A 24,783-nucleotide genomic window follows, 5' to 3' on the forward strand; every position below is an offset into this window, starting at 1 on the left:
ACGTCGCGCTGCTTAAGACTTAGATCCCCTGAGCGAGGATAAGGGGGATTACGTTCCTTGGACCTGGAAGTGTGGGCCTGATGAAAGGAAAGGGAGAGTTTTAGGCGAGAATTTGTTTAGTCATCGAAGATCTGGAGCTAAGGGTCTCCCCTCATCCTCTTCAAAAGGCTGCAGCAGCGTCAAACTCGCTTTCCCAGCCTGCAGCGGAACCGCCGCCTCCTGAGTCTGTTTGCCGGCGAATTTCGGCTCTGCGCAGGTAGCCGCCTCCAACTCCCGGCGTGCTGCTGGGCGTAGGGCTAGCACGTAGACTTCATTTCCCAGCCTGCCCCGGGACTCGGTCCGGACGTGCCGGCGCCTATAAGAGCCAGAGCGCTGCGGCCGGAGCCTATTGTTAGCCGGAGCCGGGGCGGTTCTGGGCGGCTGCTGCCGGGGGGCGCCCGAGTTGTCGGAGCCGCCCGCCCTCTGCCGCCTGCCGGCCGACCTGCCCACCCACCGTCCCTCCCCGCCCTGCCGCCCTGGGAACTCCCAGACCGTCTGTGCGGCCCCGGGACTCACTCTCTCCTCCCTTCTTCCCACTTGGGCTAGGGCGGCGGCAGCGGGGGCGGCAGAGACCATCACGGGAGGAGGCAGCTGCGGCGGAGCCGGTAATGGGCCTAGGGGTGGGGGTCGGAGGGTGCCTCCTCGTCCTTTCTCGGGATCGGCCCCAGGGCGACTCTGGAGGAGTGGTCAACCCAGAGCCGCGCGGATGGAGGGGTCAGAAATGAGGGAGACACGGACGGCAGCGGCCGGGGGGCGGGGAGCTAGAGCGCCGCCGGGAAGGGAAAGAGTCGGGAGAGGCGTGGGAGCGAGGGGCACGGAGGACGCGGGCCCGGACTGCGGGGGCAGTTTAAGGGAGACCGACGGGCGGCTTAGAAGCCGGCAGGAATTCAGATTGCGGGTTAAGTTCGAAATGGAGTGGAGATGATGTAGGATGGAGGGAAGTGAAGGAAGGGGAGGGGGGGAAATAGAAGAAAATGTGGGAGGAGTGGTTGGGAATTTGTGGGTAGCAGGCAGGAAAGGATGGGAATCTGGGTAGGGGCTGCAGACGCTTGGAGTGAGCAGGAAGGTTAGCAGAAATCAGAGTGAAAAGGTGCCCCAGCGCTGAAGGGTTCAGCGGGGGTGTCCATGAAGGGGAACTGGTGACTTGACATGTCCTTTCAACCCAGGTTCCTGAGGTCTCCCATTTTTTCGTGGCGTTGTGTGGGAAAACGAAAGCATCAGTTGCCCTAGTTGCTAGTTGGATATTTTTTCACAGGCCCAAACACGCAGCCGACTGCCATCCATTCCTTTTAGTGCCACGGTCTTAATTCATCCTTTTAAAGGGAGCTAGAGTGGCAATGTGACACATACACCGTTCTTCAGTATGAAACGTTAGAAGTTATCCCCAAGAGACACAGTGTCCCCTTGGCTTGCAGTTTTCAGTTCAAGGTAAATCCACAGTTAATTCAGATTTTCCTTTTCTTTTACCGACTTTCCATTTTGCAAATGTCCAGAGCCAGGAGGATGTTGATGTGTGCCAGAGTTATAAATGACTGGATATCCTTGAGAGTTCATGGGTCCTGCAGCGTCATATTCCAGTTCTCCCACAAAGATCTCTTGTCCTTCATAGGATGGGAGTTTAGACATGGAAAGCCAGATTCTAACCTTGTGTCAGTGAAGGGATGAAACCAGAGAGTGAGGGTTGTAGGGGGAAAGCTTCCTTGAAATACCTAGTTTAAACAAAATGTTTTCACTTGAGCACCTTGTTCATGATCCTGGTTATCACAAGGACACATAGAGCCACAAAATTCATAGTATTTGAGGAGCAGCTCACAGTATTTTGTAAAAGGAGAAACAGGACTGGTCATCTTATTTAGGTTGATCCTAACTCTTAGCAGCAAGCTTTCCTTCCTCTAATCCAGCTACACATGGTAGCACTGACATCTTACTAGAGATTTTCGGCCCTTGACCTTTAGCAGAAGGTTGGGTTCCAGTCCAGTAGAAATGGGATGTGAGACGTACCTCGTCTTATTTTGGACTCCTTTAGGAGAGAGATTTCATTACCTAAACTCCGTCAATACATTCTGCATCCACAGAATTAGGGGATGGCAGTTCTTTTCTTGCTAGTCTCACATATGCTGGGTTTTTGGGTTTGATGGCAGTTATAGGAATTCTCACAGGCCTGAAGAGGCTTAAGCTTAGTACTAAAATACATATATGCTGTAAATCTGTTTTATTTGGTGCTATCCTAATCTCTTCTATATACTATGGATCTGAATTATTTTGTATACCTTTGGAAAATGTTCAACTAGCAGAAATGCTTAAGAAAAGGCAGTAAGGGATGCAGCTAGAAAGTGTCAGCTGATCTTCCATTTTAATGGCACAAAAGCTTTTATAGAAGTTTGCATTATTTTCTCCAAAAGCATTTATTCTTTGAGTTGGTCATTTTGACAGTTAACTGTCAGTTATGACCTGCATTTCCAGTCTCATCTTGATTATTTCTGTGTGGGTTAAGTGCTTGGGAGTATAAGTGTTTTTCTTGAACATAGACATTGATCCTCTGCCAAAGAATAAATAGTTGAGAGAGGTGGAGATGACTGATTTGTAACTGTGGTTGGAAAGGAAGTTGAATTGATGAATTGAAAAGTGGAACCCATTGTTGTTATTGCTATTTCAGAGAAGGATTTCTTCAGGCCACAGTGGAAGTGGATGGGAGGTTTCTTGATGCCCAGTGGACATCTTTTATCCCACAAGTTCACTCCAGAGAGCTGGACAAGGAAAGCTGGGTTGAAATTTTAAGTTATATTGGTTCTCAGGACAGAATTTTTGGATTTTTTTTCTTTTCTTTTTTTTTTTCTTGATAAGAATGGGGTAATGACAGAAAAAGTGATGCTAACATCCTGGGTAGGGTGAAGAGAGCTCAGTCAGTATGCACATTACTTACATATATAGCCATTCAGATGATTCTCAGACATTTTAAGGAAAATATTTTTCTCCCAAGTTTTGCATCTTTTTTTCTTCTTTCTTACTAGCCTCCTCCTATCTTTGCCCAGAAGTGGGCAAAAAACCTCTTTTCCAGAAATGGGAGTGAGGAAGACATAGAAAAAGAGTAGAGAAAGCAGCCAGCAATCCTGGCTGCCCAGAGTGCACAAAAAGTGGCCTAAAGAGAAAAGATACCCTGGGGGCACCTTGGTTAAGACAGTGTAGGATTACATTAAAACACCATCTTCGACCAGACTCAATCACATGCAGGGCTTAAGGAGAAACATTTAGAAGAAACCCACACTACTGGCAGCAAAGGGACATCAGACCAGAGGTCAGGAGTGCATATTTGCTTCCCTGGAGGTCCAGTGGCTAAGACTCTGCCTTCCAACACAGGGGGCATTGGTTCAATCCCTGGTTGGGGAACTAAGATCCCACATGCCACAGGATGCCGCCAAAAAAATAAAAATAAGTAAATAAGACTTGTTTAAAAACTTTATTTAAAAACAAATCTATTACTCAATGGACATGAGTTTGAGTAAACTCCGGGAGTTGGTGATAGACAGGGAGGCCTGGTGTGCTGCAGTCCATGGGGTCGCAGAGTCAGACACAGCTGAGTGACTGAACTGAACTGATGAGTACCTTCAGGCTTAGGAACAAGGTACTTTCCTAGTGGCAGTATTAACTGGTTCTCAGTTAAAACTGAAGATGGACTTCAGTCCTTTCTAAGAAGGATTTTGAGCTCAAGTCAGCTTTTTTATGTGGTCAGTAAGATTTTTTGGTGGGGAGGAAATATTGTGTTCAGTGGTCAACATTGTTTTTCTTTTTTTATTCCTCCCCCATAAGTACTCCATAGCAAGGCTCTCACCTCCTCCATTAAGAGAATGAAATGAGATTTGTTAGTTAATAGGCATCTTTAAGCCCAGCTGAAATCTTAACCTTAAATAAAAGTCCATGGCTGTCTCCTTTCTTAACCCACATCCTAAGAATGTGATCTCCTAAGATCAGTAACCTGAAGAACAAAATTTGATACTTTGGGCTCATTTTTAAATTTAATTACAATTTGTATCTAGTAGTTGATTTTTTTTTTTTTTTCTTTCTGGCCAGTTTATTTCAGGAATGTGCTGGTCTGAGACCTGTGAGGACAGGTTTCTTAGGTGCATCTTGTGACTTGAGTTTTTATGCGATCTGGCTAGGTAAATTAATGAATACCTAAAGTACTTATTAGGTCTGGTTGACTATGGAGCTGAACCAAGAGCAGGCAAATTGCTTCCAAAACACAGTCTAGAAAATCAGCACTGTAGCAGGCACCTCTTGACACCACAGTATATTCTGGGGAGCTGCTCTGCAGTCATGCAGCCCTGGCTTTCTGGGCAGTGTTGTTATTCCTGCTGCATAATTAGCAACTAGTGAGATCATAGTCTGGGGAGATTCTGGCATTATTACTGAGGCAGAGCACAGAGCTTTCGCATCATCACATGTGGCCCCGGCTCTGACAGCGTTTCTGCTGAGCAGATTCATATCCTCGGGAACTCTAGTGCAAAGATGGAGGAGAAAGATTTGTCCCTGGGAAATGGACTATCCCAGACTCCTTGGTTGTGTGACAGTGCCTTGAGAACACTGCCTGCCATAATAATGTAACCAGAGTAAATCGTCACTTCTTTGCTATTTGTCATGCCCTTGCCAGTTTCTTTATAGAGGGCAAGGATTGTAAAGGGAAGTCTTTCTGGCAGAGAGGATGATGGGAGGTCAACTGAGCCCAGTTTTATGGAGCAGTAGGCAATTGGGAAAGAGTCTGGGTTTTGAAGCCAGTGCAGTTTCTAATCTTCTGTCCATTCCTTCCTCCATACCACCCCAACCCCCCTTCAGTCCATTCTTTAGAATCTAATTTGTCCTTTTCAGGAGCCTGGTGAGACACTTTACATTTGTGAAGATCTGGGTAAAGCATTTCCCTGACTGTCAGTGTACTTTGAAATTGAAAGCCTATAGCAATATTTCCCAAAGTGTGTTCTGAATCCTTTGCCCTGTAGGATACTCTAGAAACAAAGGATTACAGAAGCCCTGCGTTCTGTTTCCTCTTACCGTGCACCAGGTTCTTTAACATATTAAAAGTCTCTGAAAGGTCTTCGTAAAAGCAGTTTTCTTAAGTATTTTGACACAGCAGTCTTATTTCCATGTAATAGCTATTAATATATTAATATCATTTGTGTGTGTGTGGGGGGGGCTCAGTCGTGATGGACTGTGGCCCACCAGGGACTTCTATGCCCATGGAATTCTCCTGGCAAGAGTACTGGAGTGGGTTGCCATTCCCTTCTCCAGGCAATCTTTCTGACCTAGGGACTGAACCTGGGCATTACAAGTGAATTCTTTACCTCCTGAAATTCTTCACTTGGGGGCACCAGGGAAGCACCCCCACCCCAACCACACACACACACACACGCACACACACACACACGCCATCTCCAATTTTCAGATACTATAAAAATTCAGTTGTTGTTGAGGAAATGGAGGGACATTGACACGCTGGCCCCCCACCCCCCCCCACACACCCCAGGCCTCTATTAATTAATATCTGTGGAGCTAGTTTATTTAGTGGATACACTTTGGGAAATGCCAGAAAAATTTTCAGAAAAATAATTGGATCTAGTATGGGTTGAGGCATAGCCTAATTCTGCCTTTGATCCCCAGTCCTTCCTGCGGGCCCCATGGAGAGCTCTCCTGGGCGAGCAGAAGAGCAGGGCTGTTATCCCAGGGCTAATGAAGCCTTGAGCCCAGCTGGCTTGGAACCAAAGGCCTTCACTCCACTGGGAAAGGTGCTGCTGTTACTCATCTCATTATTCTAAGAGTGACTGAGGATGGAGGGGCTGGGGAGAAGCAGAAGTAGGAGGCTGCTGACTGGAATAAGATACGACCTCGTCTCAAGAGAGCAGATGTCCATGCTAGTGACTCAGGGGCCTGCTTTCTGCACTTGGAGAGCCGTATGTATAAGCTTGGGAGCGGTCTGTCTCAGGACTGGAGTGCTGATTCCTCTTCTCCCCTGGGCAGAATCCTAATGCACCTGGCTACCTACTGGTGAGCAGGGGCTTTGGGGCCGACGTGGTGGGCTCCCCCAAGGAAACCCCTTTGAAACCAATGGATGCATTCACGGGCTCGGGTCTCAAGAGGAAGTTTGATGATGTGGATGTGGGCTCATCAGTTTCTAACTCTGATGATGAGATCTCCAGCAGTGACAGCGCTGACAGCTGCGACAGCCTCAATCCTCCTACAACTGCCAGCTTCACACGTGAGTGAGCCATTCCATCCCAGCCTGCACCCAAGTCCCCCAAGCATTGGAGCCCTTTGCAGCTCTCATGACAGCTTCTGTCCAGCTTAGGGATTTGTCCTTAGTCGTAATCTCTCCCACTCTTAGCTCAGTCCTGCTCTTTGGAGGACTTCATTGCTTTAATATCATAGACTTAAGTGGGATTTATTCTAGCTGATTTTGCTTGGGCTGTGGGTTTTGGGTCCCCAAAATGGGTCGAATTAAACTGAAGAAGGAGAAGTCCAGGAGTTTACCCTTTCCCACCAGAATCCCATATAGTTCCACAAAATTGTAGCTCTAGCAAGAAGTAAATGCTTACTGCCTGGACAACTGGGGCATCTCAACGCTTCTTAATTCTTACAGCTCAGTTAGTTTCTTGGAAGGAACTTCTGATTACATAAATCAGGGGTTATCTCTGTGCTAAATCTGGCCCACTGGTCATTTTTGTAAATAAAGTTTTATTGGAACACAGCCACAATACCAAGTGTCTACGGAGGCTTTCATGCTACAACAGCAGAGTTAAGTAGTTGCAACAGGGACCTTGTGGCCTGCAAAACCTAAAATATTTACTATCTGGACCTTTACAGAAGATGTTTACCATCTACTGCTATAGATCAGCACTGACCAGGGAGACGTCCCTGCTGATCTAGTGGTTAGGATTTGGCACTTTGCTGTGACCCAGACTCAATTCCTGGTCAGGAAACTGACCTACAACCCATGTAGGCCAAACACACTATGCAACCTGTGTGGTATGGCCAAAACAAAAAAATGGAGTTCAAAAGAATTTTGTTATGATAGAGTGTTCTGTATCTGTATTGTCCAGTATGGTAGGCATTAGCCATATGTGGCTATTGAGTGCTTAAAGTGTGATTAGTGTAACTGAGGACCTGAATTTTAAGTTTTTATTTCATTTTAATTAAGTTGCCACATGTAGCTAGCAGCTGCTGTATTGGACAGTGAAGTTGTGTAGATTTTTAAATCCCGAAAAGATTACCTACAGTTCTCTTCCTAACTGATCTCTAAAAATAGATTTTGTGGTCATCTGTTTGGCAGAAGTCAGCCAGGAGGCAGTGGTATGGACCTGGTGATGGTCAAGGTCCTTTCCAACTGTGCATTTAAGGTTTGAAGATTTGGAAGGTCTCAAGGTACAAGGAGCACCTCTGGAGAAGAGTTGAGAGCCTAGATGGATGAGAAAGAATGAGGTCCTCCAACAGGCCCTCTCTGGGTTAATAAAACTTTCTGTGCTCCCTTCTCAGCCACATCCATCCTGAAGCGGCAGAAGCAGCTGCGGAGGAAAAATGTGCGATTTGACCAGGTGACTGTGTACTACTTTGCTCGACGCCAGGGTTTTACCAGCGTGCCCAGCCAGGGCGGCAGCTCTCTGGGCATGGCCCAGCGCCATAACTCTGTACGCAGCTACACACTCTGTGAGTTTGCTCAGGAGCAGGAGGTGAACCATCGGGAGATTCTTCGTGAACATCTGAAGGAGGAGAAACTCCATGCCAAGAAGATGAAGGTGCCTAAGGGGTCTGGGGTCTGGTACTTCCCCTGTGCCAAGAAAAAGCAGAAAACCGTCTAGGTCTATTGTGTTTTTTTTTGTTGGTTTGGTTTGGTTTCGGACTGTTGCCTTTGGTATGTAGAGATTCCATGTCTTTCTAATGAAGAATCTCAGATTTGGAATCAAATCTGTTTGAGACACTATTCTTGTCTCTGGTGGGGAGTCTAGCAGAGACTCCCTAGACTTCCCTACCCTTCCCGCATCTATCAGTGTTTAAAGTTTGAATGACTACCTGAAGACATTCAGGTCTGCCACCCCTGGACCCTTAGGAAGCACAGTGTTTCCACTTCTCATCAAATGATTTTCCATTGGCTTGATGCACAGAACAGATGTTGGATCTTTTGGATCCTTTCAAAGGACGCTGCCAATTCTGTGCCTCCCGTTGCTTCTAGATGATAGGTTTTCAGGTATAAAAAATAGTGTTACCAAATAGTTACTTTGATTTGTATAGTACTGGGCCTGCAGTCTGATGCTGCTCTTCAAGTTTAGGAGGAGAGCAGGGCTGGAAGACCCACCTCAGATTTCTCTTTAATAGCTCCACATTTGTTCTTTGCGCCACCTGGCACTCCACAGCTGTGGTTTCCACCAGTCTGCAAAATATTGCCCCCAGAATTCCTAGTTCCGAGCTTGGAGAACACTGCTTCAGGCCTGGCCAAGTTTCTTGTGAGCTCAAAGTATTCAGACCCATGTTAAAACAGGTGGCTGCATTATTTCCAGGGTCATGGGTGAAATCCTGATGAGATACACAATGCAGGAAGGTTGGAGAACCAGTGACAAGAGGTTGTGTATGAACTAGATCTCAGTGCTCTGTCCCTTTGAGAGCTCTGTGTGTGCTGCCCGCAGTCCACGCCTCAAACCTTACACCTGTTTTTCTAACTACAGTGACATTCAGGCTTCTCTTTCTTCTGTCTGAGGAATTCCATCACTGACCTATCACCTTCCTGCTGCTATAGCAACAGCTGAGCAAATAAACTTGTCATCATTTGCCATGAAGGCTTTCTACCCTTTCCTTCTATGTCAAGAGAACACCCTTACTTTGGACCAGTTTACTCTTTTCTTAGAAATCTTTCCTATCTTTAGCACTTTATAGAAGAGGCAGTTGTTCTCAAAAATAATACATTTTGCATCTCCCATATGCCATTTGTTTTCCCTTTGGACTTCCATCAAGAAAAAAAAAAACACTGGTGCTTTGCATCAGTATTAGTACCTATAATTTTTCTAACATTTTTATTACTTTCTTTGGCCTTTTATCCATATGGAATTCATTATTAACAAATAGTATGAATTGGGAATCTAACTTTTTTTCCCCCCAAAAGAATAGACAGTTGTCCCAATACCATTTAATGACTAGAATCTTTCTCACTGATTTGAAGTGTTGTTTTACTAGGCTATATTAAATTATCCTATCTCTGTACATGGTTTCTTTCTATTGCATTTCTCATCTCTTTCCTTTGATGGGATATCAAGGAGGGGAGGGAGGTGCTTCAGAGGAGGCCAACCGTGGTGAAATGGGCAGGAGCAATGCTCAGGCCTGCAGGAAGGCCCCTCATAGTTGGCCTGCCTGCAACAGAAAAAAATGTGGGGTTCCCCAGAAGCACCTCTTTATTTCTCTCATTCCTCTTCTCACCTCCCCACAAACAACAGGTTTGTAGCTTATTAGCCGGGTCTGTTGCATCACATCTCTCCCAGGAGTTATTCCTTTACCAGCATTCTTCTGACTGGCTGATGAAATGAGTCAAACCCACCAGTAGCTTGGCTTTCATCCTGCCAGTAGCTTCCAGAGCCCTGGGGATCGTGAGGCCTCATTTTCTTTACCTGAACTCCCGAGTGGGTTTTCAGAGCTCGTTCAGCCACAAACTGTCTGCAGCCTGTCCTTCCTCTCAGACCGCCCTTCCTGCCTCTGTCCTTCTTAGCCAGAGAACCCAGATTCCTGCCTGCACAGAGTACACGCAGTATTATATTTGCCACCCTACCTCCCATGCAGCTTTCCTTTGAAACCAAATAAAAAGGATTAGAAGGGAGAAAGAGGGAATCCCCTGGCGGTCCACTGGTTAGGGCCTCAGCGCTTTCACTGCTGAGGGTCCAGGTTCAATCCCTGGTCCAGGATCTAAGATCCCTGAAACCATGCAGCATGGCCAAAAAAAAAAGGAGAAAGAATATATTTCTTTCAGGCCATGGGAAGTGAGGGCTTTCTTGATAGCCTTTGATAACTTGCTCACTTTGTTCTCCTCCCCATAAAATGAGGCTCTTCTGTGTATGCTCAGATGATTACTCAGACTGTGAGGATTCTGGTTCATTGACAAAGACATGATAGGTAGCCTTGTACTACACTTCAATGTACTCTTCTTTGCAGAATTGTGGTTTTGGGTCCTTCGGAGTGCAACCTAGCAGGTGTTTTGCAAGGCTGTTTACATCCAAGGAATATCCATCCATTGAAGTGCCTTCTCTTCGTCCATGTGTTAGATGGCAGCTTAGCTGAAGCTAAGGGGCACAAGGCTGGAAATGGAGGGTATAACTGTGGGGGAAAATTATCTTTGGCGGGGAAGGTGAGACAGATGTGGAGAAACTTTGAGCCAGAAAGGTGGTGTCCCTTGTGTTGATGGGCTGGCGTTGGTGTTGCATAGGCTTCCTGTCCTTCTGCTCTAGATTGATTCTCTCAACTGACTATCAAGTATGGTAGGCACTTGCCATACTATTTATACTTAATTAAAATGAGATAAAGGTTAAAGTTCCGTTTGTCGGTTGCACTAGCCCCGTTTACCATGCTCAGGAGCCACGTGTGCGCCGGGACAGGCCGCGTGAGTGTCTGCGTCGTGGCAGCAGGTTCACTTGGCCTGACCTGCTGTAGTTGTGCCAGTGAGGAGGCCCCTGCCGATGCTGCTCTAGCACCTGACCTTCCTTCCTGTCTCTTGGCAGCTGACCAAGAATGGGACGGTGGAGTCGGTGGAGGCTGATGGCCTGACGCTGGATGATGTTTCAGATGAAGATATTGATGTGGAAAATGTGGAGGTGGATGATTACTTCTTCCTGCAGCCTCTGCCCACCAAGCGGCGACGCGCCCTGTTGCGGGCTTCTGGGGTCCACCGCATTGATGCTGAAGAGAAGCAAGAACTTCGAGCCATCCGCCTGTCACGGGAAGAGTGTGGCTGTGACTGTCGACTGTATTGTGACCCAGAAGCATGTGCTTGCAGCCAGGCTGGGATTAAATGCCAGGTCAGTCCTCCCTGACCTGAGGTGGCATAATGACCATAGTGTGGTCACCTGACCACAGGTGACCTGTGACCCCTGGCACCCTAGAGTCAGGGGTGTTATCTGGTGTGGGTGCCAGTGAATGTGGGAGGTCCCTGTGCAGGGGGGAGCACTCCCCGTTCTACAGCCCTCCTCCACCAACAAAACAAGTATGGCAGGATTCTTAGGCTGTGGAGATAGGGATGATTTATTTTTTTTCTGTGTTTCTTACCTTAAAGATGATAAGAAGGAGTTGTCAGCACCTGGAGGAACGGGGTTAGTAAGTTTCACATTTAGTAGCTGTCCTTAAATATTGACTGATTCCTTGAGGTAAACAGAAGCAGAGAACTGAGGTAGGCTTTAGATTTTATCCTACAAATACTTCCTCATAGTACCTCTAGTCCAGTTTTGTAAAAATCAGAATAGTCCTCAGAATCTGTAACTCAGGATCAGATTTGGGCTGAAATCCACAGCATCCTGAAAGATAGAAAGCATCATTTCCCAGAGAGCCTCTGACAGACAGTTTGGAAGACAAATCTCAACTGGAAAATGGCAAAGAATATTAATCTGGAACCTGTATACTGAGGCTATCAGTCCTGAGTCCTTGGGGTAGAATTTATCCTAACCTTTTCTTATTTTCAGGTTGGTATCAGATAACTATAACAGGTCTGACCAGATAATGCTTTTTAGACTAAGTGCCATGACGAATTGGTCTGTTACACAGAGCTGAGGATAGTTCTAAGAAATTGACTGTTCCCCAAACCTGGAATGGAGAGTTCTAGAAGTTGATATCATAGGAAGACACTGTTTTTGTACATACTTGCTGTCTATTCACACTTTTAATTTTATTTTTGCTATGTGTAGGGTTTTTTCATCTGGAGAATTCAAAAAGGAGATGAGGAGGTAGAAAGCATATTTTTTCCAAAAAAAAAAAGAAAGCATATCTTTTCCAGATATCCCTGGTGTGTAAGTTAATTGTCTTGATGACTGCTTGCAAACCAAGCTGGCCAACCATCAGGGGAAAATGAAGCAAGGAGGGAAAACTGGTCATTATTTTATTTGAACCATCACTCTAGCATCTTAGCAAACAGAGGCACTTTTGCCTAGTTTCCCAAGAACGTATTGCCTTAGACTGGCTAGGTCTTCTATGTCCTTTCCGATCCCTGTCGTCAAAAGAACAGCCTTGGGCCCTGGCCTTTTGCTTTCTTAATAAAGTAGGTAAGTTATGGAAGAGTCTCGGGTCCCTGCATTTCGTTTCTCTTGTCAGCTTTCAGAGAGTTCTGTCTGGACTTCTAACTGCAAGGGCTCTTTGACATGATCTTTGTCTATTTTTTGTTCAGAAGAAACAAAGCCCTAGGAGAGAGATGACTTTTCTTGGGGTCACTCTTACTAGTCAGTGGCTGGGCTGGAATTAAAAGGCAGGTGGTGTGGTAGCTCACGGAGCAGGTTATTTTTTTTTTTAATGTTTTTAAAGTTTTTATTTTCTATTGAGGTATTGCCAATTAGCAATGTTGTGATAGTTTCAGGTTAACAGCCAAGAAACTCAGCCATACATATACATGTATCCACTGTATACGTGTATTCATTCTCCCCCAAGAGGTTATGTTTTTAGTCCGTTGTTCCTCTTCTGAGACCTCAAACTTTGAATCGCTGTGTCCGCCAGCTAACGTCTCCTATCTCATCTGGCCTCAACCACCTTGTCTTCTCCTCAGGTGGATCGCATGTCCTTTCCGTGTGGCTGCTCCCGGGATGGCTGTGGCAACATGGCTGGGCGCATTGAATTCAATCCAATCCGGGTCCGGACTCACTACCTCCACACCATCATGAAGCTGGAGCTGGAGAGCAAGCGGCAGGTGAGCCGCCCGCCAGCCCCGGACGAGGAGCCCTCGCCCACCACCAGCTGCAGCCTGGCAGGAGCACAGGGTGCGGAGACACAGGACTTCCAGGAGTTCATTGCCGAGAACGAGACGGCGGTGATGCACCTGCAGAGCGCGGAGGAACTGGAGCGGCTCAAGGCGGAGGAGGACTCCAGCGGCTCTGGGGCCAGCCTGGACTCCGGCATCGAGAGCCTGGGCGTGTGCATCCTGGAGGAGCCCCTGGCTGTCCCGGAGGAGCTGTGCCCGGGCCTCACTGCCCCCATCCTCATCCAGGCTCAGCTGCCCCCGGGCTCCTCCGTGCTGTGTTTTGCCGAGAACTCGGACCACCCGACCGCCTCGGCTGTGAACAACCCATCCTACTTGAACAGTGGGCCCCTGGTCTACTACCAGGTGGAGCAGAGGCCAGTGCTGGGGGTGAAAGGAGAGCCTGGGACGGAAGAAGTCGCACCCTCCTTCCCCAAGGAGAAGGATCTGAATGTCTTCTCTCTCCCTGTTACCTCACTGGTGGCTTGTGGCCCCACAGACCCAGCTGCCCTCTGTAAATCAGAGGTGGGGAAAACATCCACTTTAGAAGCGCTAGTGCCCGAAGATTGTAACCCTGAGGAGCCTGAGAGCGAAGACTTTCGCCCCTCCTGGTCCCCCTCAAACCTCCCCACGTGCACGGACAGCGAAGAGGGCTGTGCAGTGGAGAAGATGGCGCCGCAGAGTGAGGACAGGCCCCCGGAGGAGCCTGCCCTGGAGCCCCCCCTGGCAGTGTGACGCAGGGACGGAGACTGCCTCATACCCGTTCGTTCTCTATTTATTCCCTTATTTTATCTAACACCATTTCAAAAACAAAACTGTAGAAGCAGCTGCTGCTCCTATGTTATTTTATTGGGGTCTTTGGGGAAAGGGTGGGAAAGGATTGTTTGTACAAGTATTTTTTAAAGGGCCAACAGAACCAAGGAGACCAGCCCCAGCTCGATCAGGGGACAGAGTCTTGGGGCAGAGTCGGCTGCCATCCTGAGCTTTCTGGGCCTTCGGAACAAAGAACTAGGATCTCACAGGAGGAGCTGGGTAATTCAAGCAGCTGTTCACGTAGGGACCAGAACACAATTTGAACAGCATGACAAAGCCCCTTCCTCTCTCCTGAGCTCCAGGCAGGGTTAAGCTCACCTTCCTCAGCAGTTACTGATAGCCCACTTTGGTGTATTGTAGTAATACACTTGGAGTCATCAGCTGGTTGAGTCTACAGAGGAGGGGGTGAAAGTGTCTCTGCTTCTGTACAAAACCTCTAAGATCTATAAAAATTGAACCTGCCTTCCCTGACCCCCTTATTTGGTAAATAAGTTATTATTTGACATTTTTGTTCTCTGACCTGTTCCCCACACTGGGGATTCCTGGTCTTAACTTGAAGTGTTTCTTTCACATGTTTTTAGGTACTAGAGTTAAACTTGTCTTTCCCCTGCCCCCGCTTTGTCTTTTTTCCTTTGAAGGGAAAGAGCTAGATTGGCTGGGGATGTGGCATCAAGAGCCAATCTTCCCTATGTGTCTAACCACAGCTCCATCAGGCAGCTTTAATCTGGGGCTCACACATCCCGTGGGAGACCTATATGGAGCATTAACCTATGTCCAAAGGAGACAGCAGGAAGAGGCTGCTGTCTGGAAAGATGACTTTCTTTGTGCCATGCTTGCTTTTTCACCTAGCCCTGTTCCCCACCCCTTCCCCCCCAAAAAATTAAGCTTTAAAGGAATGTAGGATGTGGCAAGTTCACCAACTAGTGTTTTTGTGTTACCTTTTTTGTTTTTTCCCTTTTTTTGGTCTACCTTCCTGGTCCCTCTTGGATATACAGGGTTAGAGTTCTTATTACTATATTTGCATACTGTTCACAAGAATTGCAAATGCTTATTGGCTCCCTCCATCTTGATATATAAAGATTGGAAGTCAAACCAGTTCATGAATGCTTCCTGCAGCTCCCAGGTTCTAAGAAGTCAAGTTCTAACTGTAACCTTTGAGGTCTATAGAGTGGAACTCAGATTCGGTTTGTAACTTTATTAGGGGGGACATGGTTTCTGTTCTCTTTATGTCCAGCTTATGTTCCAGGATGTGCTCCACTGAACACTGAATTCTTTTCACTAGCAAAGTTGTTGCCTCTGTTTTAATTCATTCTTTTTTCTTACGGCTCTTTGTGTTTGAAAAGGGAGGCAGTAGGGAGCAAAACACTCTAGCAACCTTCACACCATGCTTCATTACTGATATGGTTTATTAACCAGGAAAAAACAAGGTACAAACCTTTTTTTTTTTTTGGTGAAGAAGGTAACTGTACCTACTTACCTTGCATATAAAGCCTTTTTTTGTGGGATCTTAAGGCCCCAGTGTCAGAAAGCAACTTTTATGTATATCACAGTAGTATTTCACCTGTCAAACCTAAACTGAGCCTGAAAGGCCTTATATTCAACATGGATACATCCTTTTAACTTATCCTTCCTCTCCTGTTCATTCCTGTTTTTGCTGGTTCTACATTTGGAGGTGAATTAATAAGCCATAGACCCTTATCTCTCTCCTCCTCTAGGCTCACAAAATGGAATCGAGAGTCCTAAGCACCTGTGAAATAGGTGCTATCCTCAACTAAGCTACACTCCACCACCTTAGACTGGTCCCCTCAGAGACAAGACTGAAGTTTAGTTGGGAATTTGACTCTGGAAATGAATCTTTCTAGAAGTCTGTATTGGAAGGGGAGGGTGAGTACTCTATCTTCCCTCTTAGAAGGGCTCCAGCCTAAGCTAGGAAGTGGATTCACCTGTTTAATAAGACATTTGGGATCAGACCAAGAATCTCAAACTAATTAAACTCATTGCCAACCCCCAAGATAATAAATCCCTCCCTTCATTAACTACGGTTCTGACTCACCTGTCCCAACCTTTTAAATGCTAAATTAACATTAACAATCTTGTCAAGCAAAGGGCCTTTTCTACAACCTAGTCCATCTCGTTTCTGGTGCTACCTGAGCTGGACAGACAGAATTACAAAGCATGGTTGCTAGAAAGGCTAGGCTACTGACCACAAAGGCAGAGCTTCAGTACTGCTTAGACTAGGTGGGACAAAGGAAACCTAGATAAATCACTCATTACAACTCTTAATATTTTCCAATTTCCTTTCTCACTGTACACAGGTAGTATTTTCAATGTGAATCCAAAGCTTGTCTGGTTCTCTGGGAAAAAAAAAAAAATTTTTTTTTTTTTTTTTTGCCTTTTAGGTCCTTTACATTGTGATAATGCTGTATTTAAAGAAAATATTTAAATGTAATATTAAAGAAATATTCGAATGAATGGTGTTTTCTTCTTTATCTTGGCAGACCACAATTCAGTTACTTGTTAGAGAAAGGATGCTTCTCTAGTACTATATATAAAGCCAATTAGGTCAGTTAGGATTAATGTTAACAATAGGGATGTTTTACTGTGGAAAAATAGAACATTCTCTGGAGCATCAAGAGCTTCACTTGCATCATGTGCCCTTAGGCGCCTCTTCAGCTGAAGCAAGTCTAGATCTGCCCTGTTGGAGCTTTGCTGACTCAGTCCCTACTCTTGGGGCCCACTTCTCAATTCCATGACTTTATATATAGTGTGTATATATATACATTCCTGTTTACTGTCTTAAAATCCAGCAAAAGCATCAACTTCACATCAGCTTCTTTGTTATTAACATCCCATCAGAAGGTTCTATTCCAACCAATTATCTCTCCGTTAGTTAGGTCATGTCAATCAGTCCTGTAAAAGGAGCCTTAGTAATTGGGAGATGCGTAAATAATTTCCAGCAACTGGTTTCAGGCAGTCTTTACTTGAGTTTAGAAACAGTACTTCATGCATTTACAATAAGTTACTACAGGTCACTGATACACACAGAGAAAAGCTGAACCCAACTTAACTATCTCAGTGTAGACCTCTGGGGCTGGGCAGTGATTAGTACCTTAACAGGACTGATCCATGGGCCAAAGAAGGCAGCCACTGTCAGTTACAGATGGATCGCTGCAACACAGTGGAGGTAGCAAAGAGTTTAAGATCCACAGGGGCTGTAGTACAGCCCAGAAATTAAGACAAGGGAAGTGAAGGCTGTAAACACTTAGGGAGAAAGTCAAGAAGCACTTGTTATTTCCTTTTATCTTTTCCATTAGACTGTTCCTGTAAGTTATTCACTTACAGAAAAAAAAAGTGCTGAAAGGATTTGAAAAAACAGGAAGTGGTTATTCCAGTCCCAGGGAGGGGAACAACAGAAGCAATAAATCCCTATTTTTGGTCATATCAAAGTGTTGAGGGGGGCATCCAAGTACATGCGTGGATGTAAAGGCTCCAGTATAAGCAGTGCTCCTCCCCTCACCAGCCAGGACCTGTCCTGAACAAAAACAGCTGTGAAGATTAGAGCAGCGAGTGAGTCCCAGGCCAAATGAGGATTCCCTCCTGGGGCAAAAGCTCGGCCTCCCAGGACCTGAACTTAAAACAGCACAGTTAAGACCAGTAGAGAGGCTACTGCCAGCTCCAGCGAATTCTGAGGAAGTTGGGATGGCACCTCTCCCGCGCCACCCCACTAAGAGGGTTTCTTTCAGTTCCAGCTCCCACGTGGGCACCACGCCGTCAAGCCCATGGCACAGGTTCCTCTGTCTCCCACACACTTAACAGTGCACACAGACTTTGCTGACAAGTGCTGTTTGGTCCCACGCTGCTGGGCTGTGACTGCAGGATGATGCCAGCCACATCATGCCCGTCCACTCAGCGCCTTGACCCAACGTAGTTGATGGAAAGCAGGACCACGTTGTGTAGCAAGAGGGACAGCTCAGTTTCTGAAAACACCATCAATGTTAATGGTCTGGCCAGGGAACAGTTTGCCTTCCAGCTACCGTGTTGTGCAGAGCGTGATGCCAGAGGCGGGAAGCCAAGTGCGAGGAGGTGAGACACTAAGGCCATTGTCCTCAAAGTCCCACTGCTTGGTTCCAGTCCCTGCAGGTTTGCTTTCTTTCAAGCATATCTGTATTTACTTGATTCTCATGTGATGGCAGCAGAAAAGTCATTAATGGTAATGGTACTTAACACCACTGTCACCCTTAGGATTTTTCTGGTAGAAGCTGGTCCTCAAGGGACATTTCTCAGCCACAAGGAGATTAGGAGGCCTACCCTGACGTTCAGAGGCTTAGAAAATAACTAGGCAAAGGTTTCAAACAGGAGACCCACAGGCCTAACACCCATCCGTTGGTACTTTTCATTTAGCTAGGTGAGTGTCTTTGTTTTGAATTTGAATGGCTTTGGACTAGTACTTCTGTCCTGGAACAATTCTGCTCTGTACTCCCTCCCCAAGTTACATGGCAATGTCTGGAGACATTTTTGGTTGTCAGCACTGGGTAGGGGGATGCTATTGGCATCTAGAGGACAGAGGCCAGGGATATCGCTATGTTGTCCTGGAGTGCACAGCACAGCCCCCCGCAACAAAGCCATCAATAGTGCCAGGGTTGAAAACCCTGCTTCATGCTCAGACTCCCACAATGCCCAGTCCTCCCTCTGGCCTTGCACAGTCTACTGCATTAGCTGCCTGTAGGCAAGTGACTGCGCCCTTTCAATTAGACACACAAGTCAGATAAAGGTCTCACACTATTTAATAATTAACTCCCAAATTACCTTAGAATAGAAGACAAAAATGACTTGGCTTTTTGTTGCATTAACCATAGGGATTTGTCTTACCTTTCAGGCTGCAGGAAATCTGTAGCCATTCTCCCAGCCAAGTTCGACACCTCTCTTCAGCAATATGGGTGGAATTCAGGCCACGAAGATAACAAGCCTATACCACTCAGAAGAGAAAACAATCCTTAACTATCACAGGGCGAGTATGCCAAGGAAGTGTGAACCCACAAAGAATCCCAAATCCCCTCTAAATAAGTTAAAACCTCAATCCTACAAGAAACTTTTCACCATAGCAATATGAACTCTGATGGACAAGATGAGAAGTGGAAAGGCCTATACAATCTAAATCAATTAGATCTAAAATGTAGCATTCTTGATTTTTGAAGGACCAGAAGAAAAGACACATCAACCAAAATTACTGTGGGGAGTTCCTTCCCACAAGTTAAGTTCAGGCAAGAAAAAAGATGTAGAAATGAAATGAGAGAATGAAGAGCCTGAACTCTGATGTAATGAGAGAGACAGGAGCTCCCTAGAAACTCCCAGCCCCTGAGAGCCCACCAAGGACTGAAGGTTGATACCGCAATGAAGCACTTACCGACTTCACCTCCTGAGCGGTCAGCTGGCCAACCCCCAGCTTTGCCAAAGCCTTGTCCAGTTGGTGGATTACAGTGGTGTGAGTCTTTAAACGGTGTCTCAATAAGACAGAAGGCAGATAAGGTGTGAGAAGCATGGCTCGACTCAAGGCTTTCTGTGACACAACAATACAGGGGGAGAAAGTCAACTCGATGTTACTTTAAGACCTGGAGTTGAGGTGAGGCCGTGGAAGAGAGAAAGCCTCAAAGTGCTCACCATCTGCAAAGCACGGAGCTGGTCCATGCCCAGAGGATGGTTAGCGAAACACTCTCTCAGAGCCAGGATATCATGTACTGCTGGGTGGGTACCATGTTGCATCTTGGGAGAGGTAAGAGATGGGTAGATGTTAGGAAGGTCCTGACTAGTCCTTTTACCTAGTTTTAGTGCACACTGCATCTAACAAGATTCTTGGTTTGCAGGAAGGGTTAACTGGAGGAATACCTTGGCACACAACTCTGTCATATGCCACTGGAGTCCTGCATCAGAAATGAGAGGGACAACTTTTTCTAAATAACAAAGGATTTCTGGGTGGGACTGCTTCCGGAGAGCATGATAGATATCTAAGAAATCAATCTGTTGCTTTGCGGTCCAGAAATGTTGGATCAGCAGTTGCCTAGGAAACAGGTACCTGAAAAGAAAAGGAATCACAAAATCACTTGCTGAAACTAGCATCTTTCAAAGTGAGCATTTAGAAGACAGGAATGCTAGGAGGAAGAGATGGAAACATTTTTTCCCTACCTTACCGTTCTTTCCTGAAAATGAGAGTCAGATCAAGGTTTAAAGATACACTGAAGCCCAATTTCAAGCAATATTACTGACGTTTATGTAAAAGGAAACAGTGCAAGGGACTAGCCTTGCACATAGCAATCAGACAAATGACTCCTTTTGAGCCAAAGCATGTGAAGAACATATTTTGGACAGAATTTCAGAGCTGGAGAGCATCACTGTGATGCTGACAACTTCAAACTGTTCACTGTCCCTATGTGCATACAAAATGGAATTTCTTTAATTCAATTCTCTACAGATGTGGTGGTTTTAAAACATGGTCACAAATTCCCTGGCACTCTTCTCATTGAGAAGTGAAGTCTAATGTCCCTGGTTTTTAAAATACAAGTGACTGCATCAACCAAGAGAACAGAGCAGAAGTCAGTCTTTGTGACTTTCAAGGCTAGGTTATAAAAGGTCATGCAGATTCTTATTTGCTAAAACAGTCATTCTTGGAGCCCTAAGCTGCCATGTCAGAAGTCCCACTATCCTGAAGCCACCACACTACAGAGGCCACAGGTAGGCACCTGAGTTGACAGTCCCAGTCTTCCAAAGCCATTTCTGCTAAAGCACCAGGCCTTAAGAGTGATCTTAGACCATCCTGACTAGTCCATTCACCAGTTAGGTGTTACTGAGAAACCTCTGTCAACACCATGCAGGAGAAAAATCATTCACCCACCTGAGCCCTGCCCAAATTCCTGCCCCATAAAATCATGAAAATGATGACTGTTTCAAGCTTTTAAGCTTTGAGGTTGTTATAGAGCAACAGATAGCCTAGCATGTAAGGTCATAGTTTAAAACTGTCATCTTTGGATATAAGATAAAGTAATAAAGATTGGTATTATCAGAATAAGAAATGAATTTTTCTCCAGAAGGGAAAAAAAAAAATGTCCTAAGTTGCTATGCCTCTCAGGGAGTGGGCTGTGCCTCTAGGGATGATGGAAAAGATCATTCTCTTATTTCACATCACAGAGGAACAGCTAAGAGGCCAGGACATCTACTCCTACAGCCCATTCCAGTAACCCAGGTGGCTTTTATGAACTTTGGCCTAAAGAGAAAACTGGAAAAGAAGTTTGGTAACCTTTGCCTAGATTCTGAAATGGAAAGCTCTTAATTTCTAATTTTTAAAAAATCTACATATCTTCAACATGCTGGGGAGACAGAACTCTGTACTCACATTAGCAAGAAGACCAGGTAGTTGGCAAAGGGTGGAATGGAAAGAATACCTAGGAAAAGACACTTGGTGACGTCTCGACGAAACTAAGCAGAAATAAACACAGATGCAGTTTTAACCCACGTGTTTGATACAATGGACAATCCCTCCACCCCACTATGCAGTAAACATCCATTTTAGCCCAGATAAAGATCAAGGTTATTTCTATCCGCCTCTGGTTAGTAAGTTCCTTACGGACAGAAGTCCTGATCTGTCTGTTCACTTTTGTATTCCAAACACTGTCTAATATAGGACCTGACATTAGACCAAATTCCTCAGTAAATTCTTCCTGATCTACAGAATGGGTCCCAGACTGTTATTCTCAGCTTCAAATCTATCAACAAGTCATCACCAAATACTACTTTCCTGCTGTCTTTTGGATCCTTCCGTGCAGATTTTTGTATGTTCAGAAACAAACAGGATTTTACTGTTTACAACTTTTATCCAGAAAGTGTGCCCAAAACTCTATGGAGCTGTGTTTGGGGGGGGGGGGGGGGGTGCGGCAGGGCGGTGGTCACAAATGAATTGATTCTGCCAAATAATCTGATCTTCTGGCAAGGGGCAACAACTTTGTCAGTAGTGAAGAAAATAGGAAAGAAAAAACTTGAGATCTGGGTTAACTTTAATTATCTCACCATGAACTTCCAGATATCTGTCCTTGGTGCATACCTGTCTCAAATGCTCCATCTCCCGGTATGGAAGTTGATGAAACTTTATATTATGCTTCCACATATTTGTCTTTATTCTTCTAGCCTTTTTGGCATCAGCCCAAAACATCTGCAATCCTGCCTCATTAAAGAAGAGGACAGAGTGTGATGTTATCCCAACTTGATTACCACAGACTTTTGCTCCACATTCACCCACAAGACACACTTGTCCCTCCCTCCCCAACACTACTCTAAATCAAAGCTTTAAACTAGGTCACCTGAAACTCTCGTGAGGCTGACCTATATTTCTTCATTTCTTATCCTTCTCCCTTCTGCCTCCTACCAACCTCTGCCCCTAGAGTATCACCTCTCTTCCTGCCAAGCTCGTGTTCTCTGATCTACCAGGGAATGGTCTCCCTCTTCTGGGTCATTACTCACTCCCTTTTTAAAATAAAAATTCAATGATCTTTAACCTCAGTAAGTCTTGCTCAACTTATCCTGTGTATTTCTCAACCAGATATTAACTTATTTCCTCTCTAGAACACTTTTACGATTACTAGAATTCATCACACTTCCAAGATTGCATTTTCTCTCCATTCCAAGATAACCCTTACACTGATCTAGGACTTTAGCTTTTAAAAATGCTTTCCTATTTATGAATGAAATGGTATAATATCTAGGTGAGCTTCACAGTAATACAGGAGAAAGCCAATGTATAAATGAAATAAGACTGGTGGACAGGAGTCAATAATTGTGGAAGTGAGGTTGAGAATGTGAAAGTTCATTATATCACTCTACTCCTGTGTATGTTTAAAAATTTCAGAATATAAGGCTTAAAAACAACCAACCAAAATGTTTTCAGACTTTCTTTTAGAAAGAAAAGTATAAGCGGGGGAGCAGACAAAGCAGCCACTCTTATCTCCACTGTACAGCTTTTACAAGTCCACGAAGCTAGTAGTAATTATGAGAATATTCAGAGCTGACAATGTGCAAGTTAACTATAATTGGTATTACAATAGAAGTACAGAGTATAATAGTTATAGCTACACTCACTGAGTACTTACTATGAATCAGGTCCTAAGGAGCTTACATGTAAGAATTTATTTAATCTTCATAACCATGCAGTCGATGGGTAGGTTCTATTACTACCCTCATTTTACAGATGAGAAAACCAAGAACAGAGAGCCTAGGTAACAAGTTCAATCACCGAGCTCGTGACAAGCTGGAATTTGAACCCAGGCAGTCTGGCTTCAGAGTGGATGCTTGACATTATACCATCTCTTAGTAACTAGCAGAGCTCTGATTTTAACTGAAACATTCCAAAACCAAGTACATACAGTGCTCTTTTCACAACATGCCACCAATGAGAGATCTGTGACAAAGATTAAACCACATTTTCTTACAAGCCAAGTGAACTTATTAAGCACAGGGCAGGTCTGTGCAGATCTCTGCCTTGTGCATGACAAATAATTCCTACTATAGGCAGATGTGTGGTTAAGCAAAGTGCAAAAATACCTATATTCCTCCTACGTGTTGTGAAAGGTTTCTCATAGTACGCTTCTAGAAACATCCTCAAGAAGATCTAACTTATAAAAAGTAGTTTAATGCTCAAGCATTTATGAAACACAAGACACACCAGCTCACTCCCCCATGCAGAGCCGGAAATGATCTTACTTATTCTCTCTGACACTGCCCAAGAGCTGATCCAATGGATTTTTTAGTTTTGTCTTTACCTTTCATGAAGATTGTATACAGGACATAGAAGCGGGGGAAATGACGACCCAAGAAACGATGGTATTTCCCATTAATCACTTTTGCCTTGGTCACCACATAAGAGATCAAGCTCTTCACATCTGCCTTTGGAGAAAGATGAAGCTTTGAAGACCTACAAGGAAGATGAAAGAGACTATCTGGGAACCAGCCCTGGAAGCCGCTTCTCCGCAGGGGTCCGTAAATGTAAAACACAGGCTTCAGAGAATGTATGCTAAGACCTGAAACTTCTGATATCCAAGGAAGATCTTGAGATCGCGGAGAGATAAGCAATTAGACTGAGAAAAACAGATAAGGCAGATAAAGAGGCCAGACAAGAATGAATGTCGGGGGAGTGGTGAGCCTGGAGAAAGCAGGCCTAAGGGACAATTTAAGCAGCAGGCTAAAACCAGAGAGGTGAGATCCAGGTAAGCAGCAGTAAAATCTTGAGCCGAAAAAGGGAGGCTCAGGACACGTAGAGAATTCAAACAACACGTGGCGCTCAGAATTGAGAGGGTCAGAAAGCCAGGTCTCTAGCAGGGATACGGGTTCGACTTCTTAGCGGAAGAATAAAAATCCAGGGTCCAGGGCGTGGAGCCCTGAAAATTAAGACAGCATGCAAACAATATTGAGACACTGGCAGGGCATGAACGTCAAAAATGTTTTTCTCTCTCCAAGTCCCTCACCGAGGGGCCCCCCAGGTCAGGCCAGAGGGAACAAACTGCAGCCTCCGGACGACATAGAGTCCAGGGGGCACCGCCGAACCCCACAAAGCAGCCCGAGCCCAACACACTCTGGAGAGCGCCATCTTCGCAGCGAGGGAGGGGCAGACAGAGGAAAGTCGTCTTCAGGTCAAAGTTCCCGTACGTTGCGTTCCTTCGACAACGCATGCGCCTTTCCTGAGCGCTCATTGGTAACCATAGACCGCTCGCCTCACGCGCCCCCGCGGCGAGCTGGGGACGCGAAGGCTAAGAGCGGAAGGAGGTCTAGGATTGGATGCCTCCAGCACTTCCTGGTTTAGAGGCGCCGGAACCCGGCTATCCCAGAGGGAGCGAGGGAGTATCTGCCGTTTGTTGGGTTGTGGTTCTGCGAAGTTCGCTCTTTGAGGGTCTGGTGACCCCTTGAGAAGCTCTAGGGCCTCCAGGTTTCCTGGCACCGCCGCCCTT

At 45.6% G+C, this 24,783-nt stretch overlaps 2 protein-coding genes across 11 annotated transcripts; one reads left to right on the top strand and one right to left on the bottom strand.

The window, feature by feature from the left end:
* Positions 1–555: 555 nt before the first annotated feature.
* CSRNP2 (cysteine and serine rich nuclear protein 2) lies at positions 556–13,814 on the top strand. Of its 4 annotated transcripts, XM_070454418.1 has the most exons (6): positions 556–644; positions 1,295–1,467; positions 6,046–6,283; positions 7,558–7,817; positions 10,776–11,072; positions 12,800–13,814. In XM_070454418.1, exons 3-6 carry the CDS (start codon positions 6,133–6,135, stop codon positions 13,721–13,723), a joined length of 1,632 nt encoding a protein of 543 aa, XP_070310519.1. In that variant the 5' UTR covers positions 556–644; positions 1,295–1,467; positions 6,046–6,132; the 3' UTR covers positions 13,724–13,814. The 4 variants fall into 4 exon arrangements, with proteins under 4 accessions (XP_070310519.1, XP_020748665.2, XP_070310520.1 ...); XM_020893006.2 differs by lacking the exon at positions 1,295–1,467 and having other exon boundaries at positions 560–644; XM_070454419.1 differs by lacking the exons at positions 556–644; positions 1,295–1,467 and adding an exon at positions 1,498–4,646.
* A 3,794-nt stretch (positions 13,815–17,608) lies between these two features.
* Positions 17,609–24,476, bottom strand: LETMD1 (LETM1 domain containing 1). Of its 7 annotated transcripts, none has more exons than XM_070454425.1 (9): positions 24,411–24,476; positions 23,602–23,753; positions 21,891–22,010; positions 21,186–21,268; positions 19,685–19,871; positions 19,460–19,561; positions 19,206–19,358; positions 18,671–18,767; positions 17,609–17,778 (listed from the first exon to the last, which is right to left on the bottom strand). In XM_070454425.1, exons 3-9 carry the CDS (start codon positions 21,996–21,998, stop codon positions 17,708–17,710), a joined length of 801 nt encoding a protein of 266 aa, XP_070310526.1. In that variant the 5' UTR covers positions 21,999–22,010; positions 23,602–23,753; positions 24,411–24,476; the 3' UTR covers positions 17,609–17,707. The 7 variants fall into 7 exon arrangements, 6 of the variants coding, with proteins under 6 accessions (XP_070310526.1, XP_070310525.1, XP_020748666.1 ...); XM_070454424.1 differs by having other exon boundaries at positions 21,891–22,006; positions 24,411–24,475; XM_020893007.2 differs by having other exon boundaries at positions 21,891–22,006; positions 24,304–24,465.
* Positions 24,477–24,783: the final 307 nt, after the last annotated feature.

This window comes from Odocoileus virginianus, chromosome 24 (genome assembly GCF_023699985.2).
Source record: "Odocoileus virginianus isolate 20LAN1187 ecotype Illinois chromosome 24, Ovbor_1.2, whole genome shotgun sequence".
NCBI lineage: Eukaryota > Metazoa > Chordata > Mammalia > Artiodactyla > Cervidae > Odocoileus > Odocoileus virginianus.